Source organism: Saccopteryx bilineata, chromosome 3, assembly GCF_036850765.1.
Source record: "Saccopteryx bilineata isolate mSacBil1 chromosome 3, mSacBil1_pri_phased_curated, whole genome shotgun sequence".
NCBI lineage: Eukaryota > Metazoa > Chordata > Mammalia > Chiroptera > Emballonuridae > Saccopteryx > Saccopteryx bilineata.
This window is the reverse complement of record NC_089492.1, coordinates 39,360,600-39,388,041: the sequence shown is the minus strand read 5'-3', so window position 1 is coordinate 39,388,041 and position 27,442 is coordinate 39,360,600. Positions and strand designations below refer to the sequence as shown.

At 34.6% G+C, this 27,442-nt stretch overlaps 1 protein-coding gene and 1 non-coding gene across 2 annotated transcripts in view; one reads left to right on the top strand and one right to left on the bottom strand.

Moving 5' to 3' along the window:
- Positions 1-27,442, top strand: part of CPQ (carboxypeptidase Q) — a 597,449-nt gene that overhangs the window by 90,867 nt on the left and 479,140 nt on the right. Inside the window, exon 2 of the mRNA XM_066266010.1 lies at positions 15,944-16,405. Coding sequence (XP_066122107.1) covers positions 15,976-16,405 — 430 coding nt within the window. The 5' untranslated portion in view covers positions 15,944-15,975. The remainder of the gene's footprint in view (positions 1-15,943; positions 16,406-27,442) is intronic.
- On the bottom strand, positions 9,698-9,901 carry LOC136332786 (small nucleolar RNA SNORA73 family). Its single transcript, XR_010730924.1, has one exon. It is a non-coding gene; the product is annotated as a small nucleolar RNA SNORA73 family (small nucleolar RNA).

Here is a 27,442-nt window from a genome sequence, read left to right as displayed (position 1 = left end):
CTCAGATAATAGTGTTTTATCTTTAAAAAAAATCTGTGTGGAATGCAGAAGAATTCGTAGTACAAAAGATTGTCCTTTACATAGAAGTACTGCTAGAGTCACTGGCACCTGCCAAGTAATTACTAGTAGGGCCCATATACTCTTACCGCAACCAAAAATGCCCTCCCTTCAAAATTCCTCCTGGGGCAGTACCATCCATATTGAAAACAACTGACTGAGATTAGTGGGGCTGACACTTTGTACTCCAAACAAAATTGAGGTTTGATTAGCGAGAAAATAGAAGATGATTATTGAATAGGAATTAACAGTGCCTGCTAATAGTAGGAACTGAGTCTTGCTTATTTTTGTATCTTCTCCAAATTCTTTCACAGTTCCTGGCATACAGTAACCTCTTAATGCGCTTTCTGGAGTGGCAGAATAATTGTAATATAAGCTATGGAAAACAGAAATCCACTATTACTTGAATTTTGAAATTAATAAAGAAACAAATCTTCCTTCAGATGGTTTAAGGACTAAACATTATAAGTCTAGGAGAGTGAGCAGGAATTTGGAAGTGGACTTCAACGTGCCACTGTCCATGCTAGAACTTATCATTTCTGGTCCTTATATCTGCTATCCTCTCTAGATTGAAGTCTAAAAGTTAAATTTATAGCAGTAAATTTTGTTCAGCAGCATAAGGTTTAGGGGAAATATTTAAGTTTTCATGTAAGTAATATATTCAGTCTTTAGAAAAAAAGTGACACAATAGAATGTCAATAAAAATCTCAGATCCTAAATCCTATGCCTTCTGTCTTTCAGCACATTCTCTTTTCATCGTGTCCTTTAAACTTCACTTAGCCTATCCATTCTGACATTTCTAGAATCGCCCAAGACATTTTCAAACAATAATATTTTAGGAAAATATTTAGAAACAGAAGCAAAGATATTTTCAAACAATATTATTTTAGGAAAATATGTAGAAGCAGAAGCAAAGGGTTTTGTTTTCTCAAAATATAGAGCTATTATTAGAAAGAATATAATTCACAGTAGGCGAAAAATTGGCTTTGCTTTAGTTTGCTTCCAGATTTAAGTAGAAAGAATGAAAGTGACATTATGAAGAATTTTATCTCTTTTTGTGAAAAAGATAATTTTCTGAAAAAGATAATCTGTAACCATGGATTGTGACGACAATGTATGAAAAGCAAGTCTTTTCAAATAGTTCTCCAATGTTGCCTTTGAATATGTATTTCTGAATTCAAAAGCATGATACAGCATGGGTTTTTAAGGTACAACATTTTGAAGTATATAATACTTAATGTTTCCATAGTTTGAATTCAAGTAAAGGAACAGTGACACAAAAGGAAACTTTTGTGTATAAGAACAAAGAATATTTTTTAAAAATGTTGTACAGTTTAAGTTTAGACATTTCAAATGTCCTATAATTGCTTGAGAATACACTGGATTTATTTATTTATACACTGGATTTATTTATTTATTTTTTGTCAATTGATTTATTAGTAATTTAGGGATTTTAAATAGAAAAAGATCTTAATTGTCTTTGTAAATAAATGATCTGAGTAATGCATCTTTTGTAAGCATGGGTTATTTTTCCCTCTGTGGACATTCCAAGAAATAACCAGATATGTAATAAGTAGTGGCTTCTTTGGAGATTTTGAAGTACTTCTTTATATGCTGTCCTTTCCTGATTTGGCACCTGAGTGAATTCTCCATGCTAGGAGATAGAGGGTAGTGAAATTTACAAGGAAAGCTTCCTCTCCTTTCCTGGCTGCATGAGGGTTGATGATTGTTCACTGTATGCCCTTACAGCACCCTAAGGCATTTTGTTCCCTTCCTATTATTGCTATATCTTCCTCCCCCACAACCATCAGCTACTTGCTGTTATCTCCAGAGACTGTGTTTAAAGCCTCTATGTCTTTGTATGTGTTGCTCCTTCTCTTGGTTGCCTTTTCATCAGTGCAATTTCCACCTTCTTCACATGCCCATCAGTAAATTCCTGTTTACCCTTTACAGATCTGGTCAAACATATGTCCTCTCCTCCCCTCTGTTCTCACAGAATCTTGTAACTACCTCAGTTACAGGGATATTTACATTACCTAGATCCCTATAATACTTGGTAGTCCTTTGAGGTTGTGGGTATTATCCTATACATTTGTACCATCAGTGCTTAGTAGGTACTCAACAACTTTTTGTTAAATGAATGGAGAATGAAGTTATGACTCAGAACAAAACATCTTTTAAAATTAGTAAAGAGGAAGCATTTTAGATGACTAATACTATTTCTTTGTTGATCAACAGAATTATTTGCTCCCTTTGTAGACTAAAAAAATAGTGCTGTAGCTTGCTTATTTTTATTTGACTGAAATGAATGTATAGGGACATTTGTATTTCTGAGATAGGGCAGACTCATAGTCTTTCAGATGAGTAAACCTTTCTGGTGATCCCATAGTGAACTTTACTTGAGTCAGTATGATGCCAATGGTTTGTGCTTAGATTTAAAGAGTTCAGCTTCCAACAACTGTATCATTCATTGTTTTATCCAGTCTTCTCCTTTTTTAGGTAAACTGTTTCTGTTAATATTTTCTATTAAAAATGTGCATTTTTATTTTCCTAAAATTAGCTCTGGGCTACTAAAGCTATCTCTTGGTACTAATACGAAAAGATTTAGTAGTAAATATGCATTCATCTTATACAAACCCTTCTTGCTTTTATACAACAAAATATTTCTACTTTTGGCCTAGGTCTTTTCACTCTGAAAAAGTGTTCTTAGTCCTTTTATGCAAGTAAATTGGTGCCTTTGATCATCTTCTCCTTTCAGTAGACTCCAGGTCTAGAATGAATTATTTTCCTGTATGGTGACCCTAAATTTTTCAATTAAGAGAGAACTTTTTTAAGTGGTCCTCAGTTATTGACCTCTATTTGGCTTTATATAACATTTTGCCTGTATATCTTACTATTTTAATTTTTATTATAAATCTCTACTTCTTGTTTGGAATGTATAAATTAGGTATCAGGTTATAATCTCTTTGTAATTATATATTATATTTTAGTGTTTTGTAAAGTGGAATGTGATATAGCAATATTTTGTTCCATTTTTTGTTACCTTTCCTAATATAGGTAGTTAGTGATAATTATTATTTTATTAATAAAAAATAATATTATTTTCTATTTATTAATAAAAACATTTTAGTTGGGCTAATGTACATTTCTAAAAACAAAAATAATAAAATATTTCAGTAGTATGCCATTGGAGAGATATATAATTATTCATTCTAGCCAAGAATTACATTAGTAATTTTCAGATTATTCCAGGAAAGTCTGGGCTTAGAATCTACTAACATGCATTTAGTGTTTACTTATGTAGAGCATTCTGGGTGATTTTTTTTTCTAGATGATTTTTTGTGTATTTTGTTGTTTTGTGTCTTTGACCTTAGTAAACTTTCTAGTGAGTGGTATTATACTCATGAGAAAACTGATTCACTAAAAGGTAACAAGCCATCATCTTTTAAGTTAACCTACTTTTAAAAAAATAAACATTTATTGCATTGTGGGATTTGAAGGTACAATATTCCAAACAACACAAAAATATCAGTTTTTGTTTTTAAGTAATTATATCTTTTTTTGTGTTTCAAAATTAATTTAATTGATCATGTTAGGAGGCATTAATATTATTATCAAAATGGCATATCATCCCCTAATTCAATTGACATGCATGCAAAAAGATGTAATAATGATAGACTTAGGCACTGTTATTCTCTGAACATACCTTTAAACCAGAATGTAACCTAAGGATGATGTTTCGGTGATTCCGCAAAGGGGTATACCATTCTTTCTCTAAGCCATTTAAAAAAAATTTATTTAGAAAATTAAATTTAATGGAGTGACATTGATTATTAGGAGTACACAGGTTTCAGATAAATATTTCTATAGCATTTGATTGTGTTGTGTGCCCATCACCCAAATTCAAATTATTTTCTGTTATTGTATATTTGTTCCTCTTTACTCCTCATCCCTACCTCCTTCCCACTTCCCAATTCCTTCCCCCTGGTAACCACTTTACTTTTATCTATGTCCATGAGTCTCAGTTTTATGGCCCACCTATGTGTGAAATCATACAGTTCTTAGCTTTTTCTGATTTACTTATTTCACTTAGTATATGGTCTCAAGGCCCATCATATTGTCATAAATGGCAATATGTCATATTTCTTATGGCTGAGTAGTATTTCATTGTATATATGTACCACATCTTCTTTACCCAGTCTTCTTTATCCATCTTCTTTTATCAAAGGGTACCTTGGTTGTTACCATGTGTTGCTCAACCACTTTTATGAGGCTGTCTTGAGATAGATCTTCTCTATAGCTTTTCCTGATCCCCTTTGTTCTTCTCTGTGTTCTCATGCTACTCTGTGTATGAACCTGCTTAAGTATATAGATTTTATTATAGTTATTTGCTTCTCAAACTGCATTTGGGTATCTATCATTGGCTTTCTATCATATATAAATGCATTCAGTTTCTTCTAAAAACTCAATTCTAGTCCTGTGGGAAGTCTATGCTAGTTTCCCCAGTTACATGGTTGATTGTAGCTGCTGGTTTATCTGCTGTCTGGGAATCACAACAAAGGCCTGATTAACTTTCTAAAAATCAGAAGTATGAATTAGGATCCCTAAGCTCTCCTGTATCCCACAATGCTGTCATTATATGAATCTAATCTTTCACTAGCAATGTACTGTGAAATCCTTAATGAATATTTGCAGAATGCTTAGAGAATTTTTAATGAGAAGTAAATACTTGTAGTTTGTCTTAATTAATAAATGGCTTACTAATCTTTTTACTTTTTTTATACCAATAGTACATTGGAAAATGTCCTTCCAAGAATAAATTGCAATCTTGTGAAATATTTTTGATTGCTTAATAAAATTTCACTTTTAAAAAGAAACATTTTTATGATCTCTGTAGAAACCAAGAATCTGGGCATGTATATAGATATAATAAAAAAGAAAGCAGCAGCAATGTACAGTTTTCATGATTTTCAAAATATTTAAATATGATAGCTGGTTTGTATTCCTAAAGCTTCATTGTGAAGGAGGCATGATAAGTACTTTCATACCCTAGGGAAGCTAAGACCTACAGAGAGTAAAGGCTCATTCATCTCTTAAATAAAAATATTGAGTGCCTATATATGGCTACAGTGATAGTTTACTCAGTTTGAAGAATCAGACAGATTTATAAACAAATGAATTAGTTTATAATATAGTTAATTATGGTAGAAATGCAGAAAATGGTGCACATTGCTTTGGGGTATCGTTTGAGACTCCACAGAAACATTGATTTTTAAGGCATTCTCATTAAAGGAGTGGAAACATATGCCAGAAGAAGGGGAGTAGGGTGAAGAAATGGGCCTGGCAGTAAAAGAGAATAAACCTTTGTAGAGACCCAGAGTTAAGAAAGGGCCTGGGCATTTGAAGAAGTGTTAAATTCAATGTAGCTAGAACATTACTGTCAGATAAATATAAATATAAGTATAAAAGTATAAATATAAATATAGTTAAAAATTTCTAATAAATATATTAAAAAGTAAAAAGAGACTGGTAAAATCAATAATATGTTTTGTTTAATCCAATACATATATTTATGTTTTCTTACTTAAATATGAATTATTTGATTTTAAAAATCAAATCAGGTGGGTTTTTTTTTCTTTTTTCCCCCCTTTTTCAAGTGAGAGGATGGGGGATAGAGAGACTGGCTCCCACATTCACCCTGATTGGGATCCACCCAGCAACCTCTTCTTGGGCTGATGCTTTGCCTATCTGGGACTATGCTGGTAATTGAGCTATTTTTAGCACCTGAGGTGGAGGCTTCACAGAGCCACCCTCAGTGCCTGGGACCAATGCACTCCAGCTAATCAAACAATGGCTGCAGAAGGGGAAGAGAGAGAGAAAGAGAGAAGAGGGAGGGGGAGGGGTGGAGAAGCAGATGGTCACTTTTCCTGTGTGTCCTGACCAGGAATTGAACCTGGGACATCTACAGGCTGGCCGAGGCTCTGCCACTGAGAAGAGCAGACAGGGCTAAATTGGGGTTTATTTTACACTTATAAAATATCTCAGTTTTGGCTAGCCACATTTCAAGTGCTCAGTATCCAGAACCTTAAAGATGTATGTATGTGTGTGTGTGTGTGTGGGGGGGTATGTGAGAAAGAGAGAATAAGAATGAAAACGTGTGCACTTTAGAGGGGTAGGTGGGGAGATGAGGTTGAAATAGTTTGAGCCATATGTTGAAAGGCCCTATATGCTGCCTGAATTTGAAATTTAACCTTATATTATACTAGTTTATGACTGTGCTTTTCTAATTATTTGTGGGGAAGAACCAGTTTTTAAAATTTCAGATTTGTTGCAGGCTGATACTTTTACAAAATACAATAGCAGTGTGTTGGTAAAATGAAATACAAGGGACATACAAAGGAAAGTACTATTTCTTAATTATTAAATTTGCAAGATGTACAGTTTTCTTTCAATTGTCATTAAAGATGTCTCAACAGGTGCTATACAATGTCATGTATTGTGATAATAGAAATGATCTGTCTATGGTGTTCAATATGAAAGCCACTAGTGACATGTGGCTACTAAGCATTTGAAATGCAGCTAGTATGACTAAGAAACTGAATATTTAATTTAATTTAAATTAATTAAAATTGAAATAACTACATGTGGTTATTGGCTACTACGTTGCACAGAACTATATACTTTTACTTTTTTTTCTAAATTGAATTTTACTGGGGTGACATTGATTAACATAATATACAGATTTCAGGAGGGATATGTTTATTCTTAATGTCTGGCTCGCTCTACTGTGGACTAGAGCAAAACAACCATGCACCGGTTGTGGTCCACAAACTGTACTTTGAATTACACTGTTTAGTGTGTGGACTCTAGAGGTTTTGTGTGTTCGGCGAGTTACTTAACCTTCCACTATCCCTGGATCCTCGTTTGTAAAATGAAAGTAATAATGGCATTGCTGTGAGGATTAAATGTGGAGGGGGATGCTTAACAAAAGCACAAAGAAGGATGACATCTGAAAGGGCCCGAAAAGGATGAATTCAGTAGGCAAAGAGGAAAGTGCATAACAGGTATGGGAACACTGAGACCCAGGCGGATCTTACTCTACTTTGAGGAAGGGGCAGCAGATAACCGTCCTCGCCCTGTTCCTGCTACCACTATGTCTGTCTCTCTTTCCTAGTGATCTTCAAACAAAATTGTTTTTCTTTTTCTTTTTAAATTTTTAAAAATTTCAATTTACATTTAATGCTATTTTTTATTAGTTTCAGTTGTACAACACAGTGGGTAGATAATCATATGCTGTTAAGAAGGTAGATCTTGCTTGACCTGCAGTGGCACAGTGGATAAAGCGTTGACCTCGAATGCTGTGGTTGCCAGTTTGAAATCCTGGGTTTACCTGGTCAGAGCACATATGGGAGTTGATGCTTCCTGCTCCTCCTTCTCTCTCTCTCTCCTCTGTCTCTGAAAAATGAATAAATAAAATCTTAAAAATAAAATATAATCATATGCTTTACAAAGTGATCCCCTGATATTTCCAGTACTCACCTGGCACCATACATAGTTATCACAATATTATGACTATATTTCCTATGCTCTATTTTATATCCCCATGACTATCTTGTAACTACCAATTTTTATTTCTTAATCTCTTCACCTTTTTAACCCAACCCCCAACCCCCAACCCCTCCTCTCTGGGAGCCATCAGACTGTATCTATGAGTCTGTTTCTCTTTTGTTTGTTTGTTTACTTTGTTCTTTAAATTTCATGTATAAGTAAAATCATATGGTATTTGTCTTTTATGGACTATTTCAGTTAGCAAACGTCATCTAGGACTATCCATGCTGTCATAATGGTAAGATTTTGTTCTCTTTATGGCCAAGTAATATTCCATCATACTAGAGCTTTTCTGTTCACTTATCTACATATTAATGGGCACGTGGGTTGCTTGCATAGTTTGGCTATTGTAAATAATGCTGCAATAAACATGAGGTGAATATATTCTTTTGAAAGAATGTTTTAGATTTCCTCAGATAAATACCCAGACGTGCAATCACTCAGTCATACGTCAGTTCCATTCTTAATTTTTTGAGGACCCTCCATTCTGTTTGCCATAGTGACTAAACTGATCTATATTCACACAACAGTGAACTAGAGTTCCCTTTTCTCCACATCTTTGCCAACACTTATTATTTGTTGATATATTAGTGATAGTCATTTTGACAGGTGGGAGGTGATAACTCATTGTAGTTTTAATTTGCATTTCTCTGATGATTAGTGATGTTAGCAACTTTTCATATATCTATTGACCATCTGTATGATATCTTTGGTGAATTGTCTTATCAGGTGCTCTTCGCATTAATAGGTTGATTTGTTTTTATGGTATTGAGTTGTATGACTTCTTTTTTTTGTATTTGTTTTTTGTTTGGTTTTTTAAAATAAATTTTTGTTAATTTTAATGGGGTGACATCAATAAATCAGGGTACATACGTTCAAAGAAAACATGTCCAGGTTATCTTGTCATTCAATTCTGTTGCATACCCATCACCCAAAGTCAGATTGTCCTCCGTCACCTTCTATCTAGTTTTTTTTGTGACCCCTCTCTTTCTCCCTTCCCCTCTCCCTCCCTCTCCTCCCCCCTAAATTTTAGATATTAACTCCTTATTACATGCATCATTGCCAAATATGTTCTTTCATTCAGTGGGTTGTCTTTTCATTTTGTTGATAGTTTTTTTTGCTGTGCAAAGCGTTTTAGTTTGATATAGTCCCATTTGTTTATTTTCTCTTTTGTTTTCCTTGACCAAAGAGATAAATCAGAAAAAAATATTGCTATGAGAAATGTCCAAGATTATAATGCCTGTGTTTTCTTTTAAGAGTTTTGTGGTTTCAAGACTTACAGCTTGTCACCCTGCACAAAAATTAATTCAAAATGGATAAAAGATCTAAATATAAGATCCAAAACAATAAATTACAAAAAAGAAAACATAGGTACTAAACTCATGGACCTTCGTCATAGAGTACAATTTATGAATTTGACCCCAAAGGCAAGAGAAGTAAAGACAAAAATAAATGAATGTGATTATAGCAAACTAAAAACTTCTACACGGCAAAAGGACCTGACAACAAGATAAATAGGAAGCCAATCAATTGGGAGGTGATATTTGCAAACTACAGCTCTGATAAGGTGTTAATATCCAAAATATATAAAGAACAGCAAAGCTCAGCAACAAACAAGCAAACAGTCCAATTAAAAAATGGGGAGAAGACATGAACAGACACTTCTCCCAAAAGGACATACAAATGGCCAACAGATACATGAAAGGATGCTCATCTTCACTAGCTATTTGAGAAATGCAAATCAATACTACATTGGGATACCACCTCACACCTATTAGATTGGCTGTTATCAATAAGACAGGTAATGACAGATGTTGGGGAGGCTGTGGAGAAAAAGGAACCCACATTCACTGCTGGTAGGAATGCAAATTAGTACAACCATTATGGAAGAAAGTATGGTGGTTCCTCAAAAAACTAAGAATAAAACTATTGTATGACCCAGCAATCCCTCTACTGAGTATCTACCCCCAAAAGTAAAAAATATTGGTGCGTAAAGACACATGCACCACCATTTTCTTTCTTTTTTTTTAAAGAATGTTTCTTGCATGGCTTTTCTCTCAGTCATTGTCCACAGGACTCAGAGAAGCTGTAGAAATATGCAGGCACAGATTCAGGGCCCGGCTTTCTCTTCAACATTGTGGAAATGGACTGTACATCATGTGGCAGAGCTTTATGCTCCCCTTCGCCACCTGGACAGAGAGCACCTCCATTTTCATTGCAGCTTTATTCTCAGTGGCCAAGACATGGAAACAACCAAAGTGTTCCTTGATAGAATATTGGATAAAGAATATGTGGAACACATATAAATGGAATATTACTCAGCCATAAGAAATGATGACATAGTGACATTCATGACATCAATGGACCTTGGGAATATTCTACTGAGTGAAATAAGCAAATCAAAAAAAGCTAAAAACTATGATTTCACATATATGTGGAATATAAAACTGAGACTCATGGACATAAATAAAAGTAAAGTGGTTACCAAGGAAAGGGGACATGGGGGAGGGGGACAGGAAAGGAAGGGAAGGGTGTAAAAAGGGACAAATTTAAGGTGACAGAAAATGATTTAACTTTGGGTGATGGGTATACAACATAATCAACAGTTCAAATGCTATAGAGATGTTTACCTAAAACCTGTATACTCTATTGATCAACATTATCCTGTTATTAATTTTCTAAATAAAATTTAAAAATTGAAAAAGAAGACATTTTTTTTGTTTGTGTGGTTTCTAATTATCAAATTTTAATTTGTTACAAAATAAAAGTGTCTACATTAAAATAGAAAAATAACTCAAAATAGAACTTATAAATAAATATAAAAGATTAGTACACAATAAACCAGAAGTAATTCTATTACAGAGAAAAAGTACCAGAGAGTGACAGAAGAGTGAACAGAAATGCAGAGCTAAATTAGACCTTTAAGCTCATTCCTCACATCTGGGCTGATGAGTGAAAAATATTTGTAGAAGAAAACAGAACAGCATATGTACTCCAAGTATGAAAGAGAGAGAACTTTAGAACTGCCAAAAGGTAAAATATTATCACAGGAAACATATCTTCAAATAGAAAGAAAATTTCTATCCCCCTAAATATATCAACTATCAAATATATCAATATAACATAATTATTAAGTATCTGAAGGACAGAATACCTAAATGTGATAAATATGGTGTAAGATTACTATCCATGACATAGAAATAAAAAGAGCCAATAACCAGATTTTACTTAAAAAAGTGGCATAAGAACATGAACCATAGAAAATGTACAACTTTTATTTATTTATTTATTATTTTTATTTATGTTTTTTTTATTTTACTAGGGTGACATCAATAAATCAGGGTACATATGTTCAAAGAAAACATGTCCAGGTTATCTTGTCAATCAATTCTGTTGCATACCCATCACCCAAAGTCAGATTGTCCTCCGACACCTTCTATCTAGTTTTCTTTGTGCCCCTCCCCCTCTCCCTTTCCCTCCCCCCCCTGTAACCACCACACTCTTATCAATGTCTTTTAGTCTCGTTTTTATGTCCCACCTACGTATGGAATAATGCAGTTCTTGTTTTTTTTTTCTGATTTACTTATTTCACTTCGTATAATGTTATCAAGATCCCACCATTTTGTTGTAAATGATCCGATGTCATCATTTCTTATGGCTGAGTAGTATTCCATAGTGTATATGTGCCACATCTTCTTTATCCAGTCTTCTATTGAAGGACTTTTTGGTTGTTTCCATGTCCTGGCCACTGTGAACAATGCTGCAATGAAAATGGTGCCACATGTATCTTTACGTATCAATGTTTCTGAGTTTTTGGGGTACATACCCAGTAGAGGGATTGCTGGGTCATAAGGTAGTTCTATTTTTAGTTTTTTGAGGAACCATCATACTTTCTTCCATAATGGTTGTACTACTTTACATTCCCACCAACAGTGTATGAGGGTTCCTTTTTCTCCACAGCCTCTCCAACATCTGATATTACCTGTCTTGTTAATAATAGCTAATCTAACAGGTGTGAGGTGGTATCTCATTGCAGTTTTGATTTGCATTTCTCTAATAACTAATGAAGATGAACATCTTTTCATATATCTATTGGCCATTTGTATTTCTTCCTGAGAGAAGTGTCTGTTCATGTCCTCTTCCCATTTTTTTATTGAATTGTTTGTTTGTTTTTGAGTTTTATGAGTTCTTTGTATATTTTGGATATTAGGCCCTTATCTGAGCTGTTGTTTGAAAATAACATTTCCCATTTAGTTGGCTGTTTATTTTGTTGTCAGTTTCTCTTGCTGAGCAAAAACTTCTTAGTCTGATGTAGTCCCATTCATTTATTTTTGCCTTCACTTCCCTTGCCTTTGGAGTCAAATTCATAAAATGCTCTTTAAAATCCAGGTCCATGAGTTTAGAACCTATGCCTTCTTCTATGTACTTTATTGTTTCAGGTCTTATATTTAGGTCTTTGATCCATTTTTGAATTAATTTTAGTACAAGGGGACAAACTGTAGTCAAGTTTCATTCTTTTTCATGTGGCTTTCCAGTTTTCCCAGCACCATTTGTTGAAGAGGCTTTCTTTTCTCCATTGTGTGTTGTTGGCCCCTTTATCGAAAAATATTTGACCATATATATGTGGTTTTATTTCTGGACTTTCTATTCTGTTCCATTGGTCTGAGTGTCTATTTTTCTGCCAATACCATGCTGTTTTGATTGTAATGGCTCTATAATATAGTTTGAAGTCAGGTATTGTAATGCCCCCAGCTTCATTCTTTTTCTTTAGGATTGCTTTGGCTATTTGGTTTTTTTTATAGTTCCATATAAATCTGATGATTTTTTGTTCCATTTCTTTAAAAAAATGTCATTGAAATTTTGATGGGAATTGCATTAAATTTGTATATTGCTTTGGGTAATATGGCCATCTTGATTATAGTTATTCTTCCTATCCAAGAACAAGGAATATTCTTCTATCTCATTGTATCTTTTTTGATTTTCTTTAACAAAGGTTTGTAGGTTTCATTATATAAGTCCTTTACATTCTTTGTTATGTTTATTCCTAGGTATTTTATTTTTTCTGTTGCAATCGTGAAGGGGATTATTTTTTTGAGTTTATTCTCAAATGTTTCATTGTTGGCATATAGAAAGGCTATGGACTTTTGTATGTTAATTTTGTATTCTGTGACCTTACTGTATTGGCTTATTGTTTCTAGTAGTCTTTTTGTAGATTCTTTGGGGTTTTCGATGTATAGGATCATATCATCTGCAAAAATTGATACCTTTACTTCTTCTTTTCTGATATGGATGCCTTTTATTTCTTTGTCTTGTCTGATTGTTCTGGCTAGGACCTCTAACACCATATAAAAGAAGAGTGGAGAGAGTGGACATCCCTGTCTTGTTCCTGATTTAAGGGGGAAAGCCTTCAGTTTTGTGCCACTTAATATGATGTTAGCTGATGGTTTATTATATATGGCCTTTATCATGTTGAGATATTTTCCTTCTATACCCATTTTGTTGAGAGTCTTAAACATAAAATTGTGTTGTATTTTATCGAATGCCTTTTCTGCATCTATTGATAAGATCATGTGGTTTTTGTTTTTTGTTTTGTTGATATGGTGTATTACATTAACCGTTTTACGTATGTTGAACCATCCTTGAGATTCTGGGATGAATCCCACTTGATCATGATGTATTATTTTTTTAATATGTTGTTGTATTCGATTTGCTAGTATTTTGTTTAGTATTTTAGCATCTGTATTCATTAGAGATATTGGTCTGTAGTTTTCTTTTTTTGTGCCATCCTTGCCCGGTTTCGGTATGAGGGTTATGTTGGCCTCATAAAATGTGTTTGGAAGTATTGCTTTTTATTCAGTTTTTTGGAAGACTTTGAGTAGAATAGGAACAAAGTCTTTGAATGTTTGATAGATTTCGCTAGTATAACCGTCTGGGCCTGGATTTTTATTTTGGGGGAGGTTTTTAATAGTTTTTTCTATTTCTTCCCTACTAATTGATCTGTTTAGGTTTTCTGCTTCTTCTTGACTCAGTCTAGGTAGGTTGTATTGTTCTAGGAATTTATGCATTTCTTCTAGGTTATTGAATTTAGTGGCATAAAGTTTTTCATAGTATTCTATAATAATTCTTTGTATATCTGTGATGTCCATGGTGATTTCTCCTCTTTCATTTTGGATTTTGTTTATATGAGTTCTTTCTCTTTTTCCTTGGTAAGTCTTGCCAAGGGTTTGTGAATTTTGTTGATCTTTTCAAAGAACCAGCTTCTTGTTCTATTAATTTCTTCTATAGTTTTTCTGTTCTCTATTTCATTTATTTCTTCTCTGATTTTTATTATCTCCTTTCTTCGGCTGGTTTGGGTTGTCTTTGTTCTTCTTTTTCCAGTTCCTTAAAGTGTGAAGTTAAGTGGTTCACTTGGGCTCTCTCTTGTTTGTTCATATAGGCCTGAAGTGATATGAACTTCCCTCTTATCACTGCTTTTGCTGCATCCCATAGATTCTGATATGTCGTGTTGTCATTTTTATTTGTCTGTATATATCTTTTGATCTCTGCGCTTATTTCTTCTTTGACCCATTCATTTTTTAAAAGTATGTTGTTTAGTTTCCATAGAAAATGTACAACTTTTAAATATCAATTTATTTTGAGTTCATTCCTATGTATGGCGTAAGAAGGTGATCTACTTTTTTTCATATATCTGTCCAATTTTTCCAACACCATTTATTGAATAGTTTTTTTTTCTTTTTTTTTTTTGGTGACAGAGAAGAGAGAGGGACAGATAGGGATATACAGACAGGAAGGGAGAGAGATGAAAAGCATCAATTCTTTGTTGCAGCACCTTAGTTGTTCATTGATTCATTGATTGCTTTCTCATATGTGCCTTGACCCGGGGTGGGGTATACTACAGCAGATTGAGTGTCTTCTTACTCAAGCCAGCAACCTTGGACTCAAGCTGGTGAGCCTTGTTCAAACCAGATGAGTCCTTGCTCAAGCCGGCAACCTCAGAGTTTCAAACCTGAGTCCTCCATGTCCCAGTCCGACAATCTACTGTACTATCGCTTAGTTAGGTGAATATTTTTTCTTTACCCCATTGTATGTTCTTTCCTCCTTTGTCTAATACTAATTGACTGTATAGGCATGGGCTCTCTGTTCTATTCCGTTGATCTATATGTCTGTTTTTATGCCAGTACCATACAGTTTTTATTACTATAGCTTTGTAGTATAAGTATAGTTTGATATCAGGTAGTATGATACCTCCACCTTTATTATTCTTTCTCAAGATTACTGTGGCAATTGGGGATCTTTTGTGGTTTCATATCCATTTTTGGATTATTTTTTCTAGTTCTGTGAAGTATGTCTTTGGTATTTTTTATTGTGTTGAATTTATAGATTGCTTTCAGTAGTATGGATATTTTAACAATGTTAATTTTTTTCAATCCATTAGCATGGTATATGTTTTCATTTATTTGTATCTTCTCCAATTTCTTTCTTCAGTGTCTTATAATTTTTAAAGTACAAGTCTTTTACCTCCTTAGTTAAATTTATTCCTAGGTATTTTCATTTCTTTGAGACATTTAAACATGGGACATTTATAAATTAGTTTCCCTTTCTGATAGCTTATTATTGGTGTATAACAATGCAAAAAATTTCTGAATATTTATTTTGAACCTTGCTACTTTACTGAATTCATTTATCTGTTCTACTAGTTTTTTTATGGACTCTTAAGGGGTCTCTGTATAAAATATTATGTCATCTGCAAATAATGACAGTTTTACTACTTCTTTCCAGTTTGGAGGCTTTTTATTTCTTCTTTTTCTTTGACTGCTGTGGCTGGAAGTTCCAGTACTATGTTCAATAAGAGTTGCTATAGCAGACATCCCTGTCTTGTTTCTGATCTTCAGGGAAACACTTGTAGGTTTTAGCTGTGGGTTTGTCATATATGGCCATTATTATGTCGAGATATGCTCCCTCTGTTCCTACTTTGCTGAGAATTTTTATCATAAATGTGTGCTTGCGTAGTTATATTTTTATTTTAATCTTTTTGTATATTTTAACAGAATTACTATGTAATATGTGATTGTACAGTTTTAATAAATGCTGCCTTATTAATAAAGTCAATCATTGCCTCTTTACTTTTTCATTCCTGGGAGTAATGGTACCTGAATTTGATAGTGGAAGTTGGGCAATGGGTGAGAAGGGAGGGGCAATCCTGTTTGAAAAGCAACCCTTGGGTATGGGTAGATAGCTGTGAGGTTCTTTTCCTAAAACGTGTTTCTTATTTACATAGATTATTTTAGGAAGAAAACAAAGTGGAAGAAAATGAAGTTTCTTCTCTTCATACTTGTTGGTATTCACCTTTTATCCTTTAACTCTGGCAAATCTATATACAAAAATGATATCTTGCAAAAGACTTTTCAGGAAATAAAAGAAGAAATAGCCCACTATAGAGATGTTGCTAAAGCTATCATAGACCTTGCTGTTTATGGTAAAGCCCAGAACAGATCCTATGAGCGATTGGCACTTCTGGTTGATACCATTGGACCCAGATTAAGTGGTTCCCAGAATCTAGAAAAAGCCATTCAAGTCATGTACCAAAACCTAAAGGAAGATGGGCTGGAGAATGTCCACTTGGAGCCAGTCAAAATACCCCACTGGGAAAGGGGAGAAGAATCTGCTGTTATGCTGGAACCAAGAATGCACAAGATGGCTATTTTGGGCCTTGGAAGCAGCATTGGAACTTCTCCAGAAGGTATTGCTTTCTTTTTTTTTCAAGTCAAATTGCTTTATACTTTCTAAAACTAATTTCATGTGATATAATTTGTTATGGTATGCATAATTCATATAATTTGGGTGATAAATAGGAAAGTGTAATCATTTCTTATTCCATTTGTTTGAGTTCTCTACTGTACATTCTTTTTTCTCCTTTCTTCCTTTTCTTACTTTCTTCTGTTACTTTTCTTAAAGAAAGCTGATTGTGTAGGGTTACTTTTTAAATGAAGAATATACAGCTCTTGGAACATTGTATTTATCAGTTCTATTACTTGATAATTCTTCTCTAGTATCACATTAGTATTATTCTGTAGAACATTGAGATATATGCTATAGGATAGACATAAAAACTATGACTTCTTGCAAATGTCCTCAATATGCAGAATTTCTTAGAATTAGTGAGCTGGGGAACAGAATTTTGTTCTGTGCATTGAGTTGATTTGAGTTAATTATTTTATAGAACCTGAGGCCTCTACTGCAAGGAATTATCCCGGGTGGAATTCTACCTTTACTTATTAGCACACTGGCTCAGCTTCATTAAACAGTATAAATGCCTAGATCAGAGATATATTACAAGTCAAGGTGAGCTATCGGTTGGTTTTGAATATAGTCATGGATGTTTTTCATGGCAGAGGAACTAGTTCATAGAAATGAGTTGACTTTCTCTAAAAATATTTAGAAATATTTAACATTGCCTAATGCCAAGAGAAAGACCAGATAAAGAAGTAGATGGTCAGGTTTAAAAAAAAATCTGTTTTTGAAATATAATTCACATATTATAATATTTATCCATTTAAAATATACAATTCAGTGTTTTTTAGTGTATTGACAGAGTTGTGCAATCACTATAACAATGCAATTGTAGACTATTTTCATCAGCCCAAGAAGAAACTCATTAACTCTTACTCTCCATCCCTCCCCTACAAACCTCCTAAGCCCTAAATTCTCTGTGTTTATAAATTTGCCTAGTCTGAATATTTCACTTGCATGAAATAATGCACTCAGTATGTGGTCTTTTGTGGATGGCTTTTTTTTTTCATGTAGCATAATATTTTCCAGGTTCATCCCTGTCATAGCATGTATCAGTATTTAATTCATTTTTATTGCAAATAATAATCCATTTTATAGATATACACATTTTATTTATCCCTTTATTAGTTGGTGAACATTAGTTTTTTTCATACCTTTTTGCTATTATGAATAATGATATAAACATTAGTGCATAAGGTTTCATGTGGACATATGTTTCATTTCTCTTGGATATATCAAGGGGTAGAATTGCTGAGTCATATGGTTACTCATGTTTAACTTCATGAGGAACTGCCAGACTTTTCAAAAGTGGCTATACAACATCACATTACCATTAATGTAGTCTTATTTTTTATTCATACTTGCCAACACTAGTTATTATCAGTCTTTTCAGTTATAGCCATTCCAGCGGGTATGAACTAATATCTCATGTGTCTTTGATTTACATTTTTCTAATGACTAATGATGTTAAGCATACATCTATATTTTTATTGGCAATTTTTATATCTTCTTTAGAGAAATATATATTCAAGTGATTTGCCAAATTTTTAATATTATGGGCTATTTGACTATTTTTTACAGAATTGTAAAGCTCTTTATGTATATGGATACATGACACTTATCAGATTATAATTTATTAATGTTCTCTCCTATTATATGATTTGTCTTTGCATTTTCTTGATGGTAACATTTGCTGCAGAAAAGTCTTTAATTTTGATTTAATACAATTTACTTAAATTTTCTATTGTTGCTAGTGCTTTTGCTATCATATATAGGAAACCTTGCCTAAACCAAGATCACAAAGATTTATTTTTATTTTTTATTCTATGAGTTTTATAGTTTTAATGCTTACATTTGGGTCTTTTTTTTTTTTTTGTATTTTTCTGAAGCTGGAAACGGGGAGAGACAGTCAGACAGACTCCCGCATGCGCCTGACCGGGATCCACCCGGCACGCGGGCGACGCTCTGCCCACCAGGGGGCGATGCTCTACCCCTCCGGGAGGTCGCTCTGCCGCAACCAGAGCCACTCTAGCGCCTGGGGCAGAGGCCAAGGAGCCATTCCCAGCGCCTGGGCCATCTTTGCTCCAATGGAGCCTCAGCTGCGGGAGGGGAAGAGAGAGACAGAGAGGAAGATGGGGGGGGGGTGGAGAAGCAAATGGGCGCTTCTCCTATGTGCCCTGGCCGGGAATCGAACCCGGGTCCCCTGCACTCCAGGCCGACGCTCTACCGCTGAGCCAACCGGCCGGGACACATTTGGGTCTTTGAACTAACTTCTGTATGTTGTGTGTAGTAGGGATCCAACTTCATTTTTTTGCATGTGGTAATTGAATTGTCTCGACATTGTCTTTTGAAAAGACTATTTTCCCCCCACTGAATCGAGTGTATTAAATTAATTGATTTTTAGTTAGACCAACATTGCATTTCTGTATAAATTCTACTTAGTTATGGTGCCTAATCTTTTATATGTTACTGAATACAGTTTGCTAATATTTTGTTGAATAGTTTTACATTTCTATTCATAAGGGGTATTGGTGTGTAGTTTTATATTTTTCTGAGATCTCTGACTGGTTTGTTATCAGGATAATTCTGACCTCAAAGAATCAGTCAGAAACTACTACCTTGTTTTCTCATTTGTTTGTTTGTTTTTTGAAGAGTTTGTAAAAGATTGGCATTAATTGTTTTAAGTTTGTGGTAGAATTCATCAGTGAAGCCCTCTGGTCCTAAGCTTTCCTTTGTGAGAAGATTAATTATTAATTCAATATTTTTTCCTGCTTTAGATTTATTTAAATTTTCTATTTTTTCTTGACTCAGTTTTAGTAGATTATGTCTTTCTAGGGATTTATTCATTTTATGTAACTTGTGTATTTTGTTGGATACAGTTATTTATATGATTTCCTTATAATTATTTTCATTTTGTGAGGATAGGGATCCCAATTACTGTTACTTGCTTTCAGCTTGAAGAGCTCCCTTTACTTATATTTTAAAGCAGATCTGCTAGCAGCAAATTATATAGGCTTCTATCTTTTATTTTGTTATGTAATCTTTATTCTTGAATTATATAGTTTCAATGGCTATGAGATTTTTGGTTGATAGTTTTTTACTTTCTAACAATGGAAAGTCATTTTATTGTCTTCTGGCCTCCATTTTTTATGATGAGAAGTCAGCTTTAAATGCTATTGGGATTTCCTTGTATTTAATGTCATTTTCTCTTACTGATTTCAAGATTTTTTTCTTTTTAGTTTTCAGCATTTTGACTCTGATGTTCCAATGTATGGATCTCTTTGATTTTATCTTACATTGAGATTGTTGAGCTTTATGGATGTGTAACTAATGTTTTTCATTAACTTGGGAAGTTTTCAGCTAGTCTGTGAATATTTTTATGCCTTTTTTGTTGTTCTCTTCTTCTGGTACTTCCATTATAAATATGTTGGTGCAGTTAATGATGTCCCACATTTCTCTGAAACTCTGCTCAGTCTCTCCCCTCCCCCACATGTTCTTCAGAATGTATAACCTCTATCAATATATTATCAAGATCATTGATTTTTTTTTCTGCTAGCTCAAATATGCTATTGAGCCCCTCTACTGAATTTTTCTTTTTCATTTATACTTTTCAGCTCCAGAATTTCCATTTGGTTTGTTTTATAATTTCCATCTCTTTACAGATACTCTTTATTTAATGGAAGATTGTGATGATACCTTTCTTTAGTTCTTTAATAATGGTTTATGGTTTTCTTTAGCTCCTTGTATATAATATAACTGTTTGAAGCCTTTATCTGATATATTTGCTAACTAAGCCCCCTCAAAAACTGTTTCTATTGTCTACTTTTATTCTGTGTATAAGTTATACTTTATTGTGTCTTTTCATGCTTCATGTTTTTTTGTAGAAAACTGAAAAATTTGTATAATATATTCTTACAAGTCTAGGTACTAATTCTTCTGTATTCACTGCCTCCTCACCACTGGAGGTTGATGTATTTCTTCTTTGTTTTGTTCTTTATTTGTTTAATGACTTGGTTGTACTAAACCTGTGAAGTCTATTTCTCCCACAGTGTACAGGTTCTGTTGTCCCTGTTCAGAGTGCTTTTATTTTCCCTTATTTTTACTTTTAGTCCAGCTTCCTAAGAGTCACTGCTAGGTCTGCATAAGCCACTTATTGGTCAACACTCGCACTTCAGTTCTTTTAGCAAGTTATATTTTTACTCTTTACTACCGGGTATTTATGTATGTTGGGGTCTATTATTAAAGCTTAGGGAGTTTATGTTTTTGCTCCAAGTTCAGCCAGGGTCTGGTAGCTTGGAAATTCCCTCTCGAATTAATCTTTAGAGGGCACAGCCTTGGGCATCTACATGGTTATCTTCCCTGTTAGGATACATGTGATTGTATTATTAACCTTAACTTTATAGTAATTTCCCCTGGGTCAGAATAGTTTATTTTGTAGCCAGTGTTTGGTCAGAGGTTTTGCTTAAGCCTTTTATTCCAGTGAGGCTTTTTTCCTTTGCTGATGGATCTGTGTGCAGCTTGAGAGTGTTTTCAAGTCTTATCCATGTTCTGCTTTAGTTTTTCCCAAGTAGAAACTTGTACATAGGCTTTCCAATTGCTGTGATTCCCAAGAGGGATTCTCTTGGTTGTTTATTTCCCTAATTCTTTCTATTAAACCTGTCAATACTCTGACATTTTGCTTATTTCTAGCAATATCATGAAGCTACCAACAATCTCTTAATTGCTTTCTACTAAGCTCTCCATTATTTTCAACAATGCCCTTATACACTGCTCACAGAAATTAAGAGTGATGTCCCTTAATTTTTGTGAGCAGTATACATGAAATTCTCAATGTTTTGCTCCAAATAAAGTCACTACTTGGATAAGAATTGAAAAGTTATTTATCCTCTTCCCCTGCTTCTTTGCTGGGAGAACTTCTGAGCTACCTTTTTAGGAGGTAGGCACATAGATAGTGGCCTGCTTCTCTAACAGTGAAATCTCTAGCAGGTGCTAAGTGTGGAGGGTGGTATATCCTGATCTTCTCAGCTTACCTCTCCCAGTGTAAAACCAGTGGCTGAGAGTGGGTTAAGACAGGGATGATCAGAGCCCCACTATTCTTGGTGCTACTTAGGGTAGGGTTTTTATAATATGAGTAGAGACTAGGTTGAAGAAATTAGACCTTAGTCCTTTCCCAGCAGAGTTCCCATAATAGAGTTTCTGTAACATGGAGCTGGGTATTAAAGAAGAAAACAGGTCATGCCCAAATGCTACAAATTCTCATTATTCTAACTCAGATTTAGTAGGTTTCCTTGAGTAAATGTTTCTCCATTCATATGCCCTGACCACAATTTTAAGAGACTTTAAGTGATTTTTAAAAAATAATTTTTCTGATTGCAGAGGAGAGGCAGCCAAGATGGCAGAGTGCTGAAGGAGAAGCCAGTTTGTGCAGAGTTTGTGTAGAGAGAAGGAGATGGGGAACAGAGGGAATTGTGAATTAATTGAGCAATGCAGTGATGGATACGAGAAAAGTACAAAATACAGAAGAGAGAAAGAAGATGGCAACAGAGTAGCCAGATGCACAGACTCCCAGCTCACACCACCAAACTGGATTACAAATTAATTTAGGAACAGTCATCCTGAAAAACCTACTTTGGACTAAAAAAACAAGTCTCAAAAACCAAGCAGCAAAGGAGAATCCATACTGATCCTGGTAGGGAGTGCAGGGGTGTGGTGGGGGCTCCCCTGCTTTCAGGAGTGAGGGGAGGCTGAGGCTGAGAGCTGAGAAGGGCTCTCATTACAAGGAGAGAGACCCTGAGAGATGTGGGCCCTCAGTCTCAGAACTAGAGACCCAGCTTAGAAATCCAGGTACTGGAGGAGACAGACAGAAAGCATTGAGAGGGGGAAAGAGCAAAGTTCTCTATGTGGGAAGCAGTGGGGGTGATGGGCAGAGGAATGCCTGAGTTGACCTGAGAAGCTGACTCATCCAATGTGGAGGTGGCCATAGCTGGAGGAGGTGTTGATCCCTCCACACAGGACAAGCCTAAAGTGGTTCTGGGTGACCCACCTCCAGAAAGCTCTACAGCTCCAATCAGCGCAAAAGACACAGCTGAAAGCAGGAAGTGGGGTGGAGGGGCAGTAACTCAGGTCTTTAGGGAGATCTGAGATACACCTCCCCCTACTGAAGCTCAGAAAGTGCCCACCCCTAGAGAGCAGCTGGCAGAACCCGCCTTCAGATTCTCAGAGGTCACACCCACTGCGTTCCTGGATACAGTGTCAAATAAACCCCCTGATGAGATCTGTAAACAAGCCTACCACTGAGTTAAGTAAACTGAAAACAAACAAATCAAGACTTCAAAGTGGCTATACTAGGTAAGGAGACCACAACTGGAACAAGCCTGCAAGCCACACACAGAATCAATGGGAAGACAGAGAAACATAAGTCATATGATTCAACAAGACAAATCCTCAGAAAAAGATCTGGATGAAACAGAAGTAATCAAATTACTGGATGCAGAGTATAAAATAATGATTGTTAGGATGCTTAAAGATCTCAAAGCTACAATGAATGGACTTAATGAACACCTCAATAAAGAAATAGTAAGCATCAAAAGGACATGGAAATCATAAAGAAGAACCTGACAGAAATGACAAACACAATATTGAAATGAAGACTACACTATAAGGAACTAAAAACAGGCTGGATGAAGCAGAGGATTGAATCAGCAACTTAGAGGACATGATAAGTGAAATCACAGAAGCAGAACAGCAACAACAACAAAAAAAGAAAATCACAAAGTCGGAGGAAACTCTAAGAGAGCTCAGTGACAACATCAAGAGAAACAATATCTGCATAATAGGGGTTCCTGAAGGAGAAAAGAAAAAAGAAGGTATAGAGAACCTGTTTGTAGAAATTATAGCTAAAAATTTTCCTAAATTGATGCAGGAAAGAGTCACACAGGTTCAAGAAGCAGAGAGAACCCCATTAAGAAAGAACCCAAAGAGACCCAAACCAAGACACATCATCATCAAAGTACCAAAGCTAAGAGATAAAGAAAGAATTCTAAAAACTATAATAGAAATACAGTCAATCACCTACAAAGGAACCCCCATAAGGATGACATCCAATTTTTCAACAGAAATACTTGAGGCTTGAAGAGAATGGCAAGAAATATTCAAAGTAATGCAAAAGAAAAACCTACAACCAAGACTTCTTTATCCAGCAAGACAATCACTTAACTGAAGGAGAAATAAAGAGCTTCCTAGACAAAAATAAACTCAAGGAATTCATTACAACTAAACCAATGCTACAAGAAATGTTAAGGGGCAGGGTGTAGACAAAACAAAGCAGGAAAAAAAATCTAGCAAAAGAGGAATGTAGATTTAAAGAAAAAAATGGCAATAAACAAGTACATATCAATAATAACCTTAATTATAAATGGATTAAATGCTCCAATGAAAAGACAAAGGGTAGCTTCATGGATAAGAATACAGGACCTGTACATGTGCTGTCTACAAGAGACTCACCTTAAAACAAAAAATGCACATAGACTGAAGATAAAAGGATGGAAAAAAATATTTCACGCAAATGGAAATGAAAAAAAAAGCTGGGGTAGCAATACTTATATCTGACAAAAGAGACTTTAAAACAAAAACAATAGTAAGGGATAAAGAAGGTCACTATATAATGATAAAGGGAGCAAGCCAACAGGAAGAGATAACCATTTTAATATCTATGCACCTAATATAGGAACACCTAAATATTGATATATAAAGCAGACTTTGATGGACATAAAGGGCGAGATCAACAGCGATACTATAATAGCAGGGGCTTTCAATGCCCACTAACATCACTGGATAGATCTTCAAGAAAGAAAATTAACAAAGAAACAACAGAATTAAGGGACATACTAGATCAACTGGATTTAATAGATAACTTCAGAACCTTTCACCCTAAAGCAGCAGAATATACATTCTTTTCAAGTGTGTATGTTACATTCTCTAGGATAGACCAAATATTAGGGCATAAAATGAGTCTCAACAAATTTAAGAAGATTGAAATCATATCGAGCATCTTCTCTGACCGCAATGGCATGAAACTAGAAATCAACTACAATAGAAAAAATGAAAAACACTCAAATACTCGAAAACTAAACAGCATATTATTAAATAATGAATGGGTCAACAATGAGATCAAGGAAGAAATCAAAAATTTTCTTGAAACAAATGAAAATGAGTATACAACAACTCAAAATCTGTGGGACACAGCTAAAGCAGTTCTGACAGGGAAGTTCATAGCATTACAGGCATACCTTAAGAAGCTAGAAAAAGCTCAAATAAACAACTTAACTGTGCAACTAAAAAAACTAGAAAAAGAACAGCAAATAAAGCCTAGAGAAAGTAGAAAGAAGGAAATAATAAAAATCAGAGCAGAAATAAATGACATAAAGACTAAAAGAAAATACAGAGGATCAATGAAACCAAAGCTTGTTCTTTGAAAAGGTAAACAGGATCAATGAACCCTTAGCCAGACTCACCAAGAAAAAAAGAGAAAGGACTTAAATAAATAAAATTAGAAATGAGGGTGGAGAAGTAATAACTGACATAGCAGAAATACAAAAGATTATAAAAAAAAATACTATGAAGAACTGTATGCCAAAAAATTAGACAACCTAGGTAAAATGGACAAATTCCTTGAAAAATATCATGTTTCAAATATCAATCTGGAAGAATCAGAAAACTTAAATAGACCGATTACAACAAATGAGATCAAAACAGTTATCAAAAAACACAACAAACAAAAGTCCTGGGCCAGATGGCTTCACAGCCAAATTCTACCAAACGTTCAAAGAAGAACTAATTCCTATCCTTCTCAAGCTATTTCAAAAAATTCAAGAGGAGAGAAAACTTCCAAGCTCCTTTTATGAGGCAAGCATAATTCTGATTCCAAAACCAGGCAAAGACAACACAAAGAAAGAAAACTATAGGCCAATATCCCTGATGAATTTAGATGCTAAAATCCTCAACAAAATATTAGCATACCGTATCCAGCAATACATGAAAAAATTCATACATCATGATCAAGTGGGATTTATTCTGGGGAGGCAAGGCTGGTACAATATTTGCATATCAATCAATGTAATTCATCATATAAAAGGAAGGAAGGAAGAAAACAACATGATAATATCAATAAATGCAGAAAAAGCATTTGATAAAATTCAGCACCCATTTATGATCAAAACTCTCAGTAAAGTGGGAATACAGAGAACATACCTCAACATGATAAAGGCCATCTATGACAGACCCACAGCCAACATCATTCTTAATGTGCAAAAGTGAAAAGCAATCCCATTAAGATCAGGAACAAAGCAGAGTGCCCCCTTTCACCACTCTTATTCAATATAGTTCTGGAAGTCCTAGCCACAGCAAGCAGACAGGAAGAAGAATAAAAAGGCATCCAAATTGGAAAAGAAGAAGTAAAACTATCATTATTTGCTGATGATATGATACTGTACATAGAAAACCCTAAAGTTGCAGTAAGAAATCTATTGGACCTAATAAATGAATTCAGCAAGGTGGCAGGATATAAAATTAATACACAGAAATCAAAGGCATTGTTATACACCAACAGTGATCTGTCTGAAAGAGAAATTAAGAAAACAATCCCCTTTATTATAGCAACAATAACAACAAAAAATAAAGACCTAGGAGTAAATTTAACCAAGGAGGATAAGACTTGTACTTGGAAATTATAAAACATTGATAAAAAATCAAGGAAGATACGAAGAAGTGGAAGCATATACCACTTCATGGTTCATGGTTAGGAAGAAGAAACCTCATTAAAATGTCCATATTACCCAAACAATTTATAAATTTAAAATACAATTCCTATTAAAATACCAATGACATACTTCAAAGATATAGAACAAATATTCATATGGAATCCAAAAAGAACACAAATAGCCTCTGCAATCTTGAAAAAGATGAATGAAGTGGGTGCTATCACACTTCCTGATTTCAAGTTATAATTCAAGGCTATTTTACTCAAAACAGCTTGGTACTGGCATAAGAACAGGCATATAGATCAATGGAACAGAACTGAGAACCCAGAAATAAACCCACACCTTTATGGACAATTGATATTTGATAAGAGTGGTAATAGCATACAATGGAGTAAAGACAGTCTCTTTAACAAATGGTGTTGGGAAAATTGGACAGCTACCTGCAAAAAAATAAAACTGGACCACTAAATTACACTATTCACAAAAATAAACTTAAATGGATAAAACTTAAATGTAAGTCATGAGACCATAAGCATCCTGGAGGAAAACATGGGCAATAAGCTCTCTGACACCACTCGCAGCAATGTATTTGCTGATTTATCTCCATGGGCAAGGGAAATAAAGGACAAAAGAAACAAATGGAACTATATCAAACTAAAAAGCTTTTGCACAGCTAAAGACAATATGAACAAAATAAAAAGGCAAACCACACAATGGGAGAACATATTCAACAATACATCTGATAATGGGTTAATAACCAAAATTTATAAAGAACTTGTAAAACTCAACACCAAGAAGATCAACAGTCCAATCAAAAAATGGGCAAATACATGAATAGACACTTCTCCAAAGAGGACATACATATGGCCAATATGCATATAAACAATGCTCAACATCACTAATCATTAGAGAAATGCAAATTAAAACCACAATGAGATATCACCTCGCACTAGTCAGAACGGTGCTCATCAACAAAATAACACAGAATACGTGGGAATGAGGATGTGGAGAAAAGGGAACCCTCCTGCACTGCTGGTGGGAATGCAGACTGGTACATCCACTGTGGAAAACAGAATGGAGATTCTTCAAAAAATTAAAAATGAAACTGCCTTTTGACCCAGCTATCCCACTTTTAGGAATATATCCCAAGAACACCACATCAATGATTCAAAAAGAAAAATGCACCCCCATGTTTATGGCAGCATTGTTTACAGTAGCCAAGATCTGGA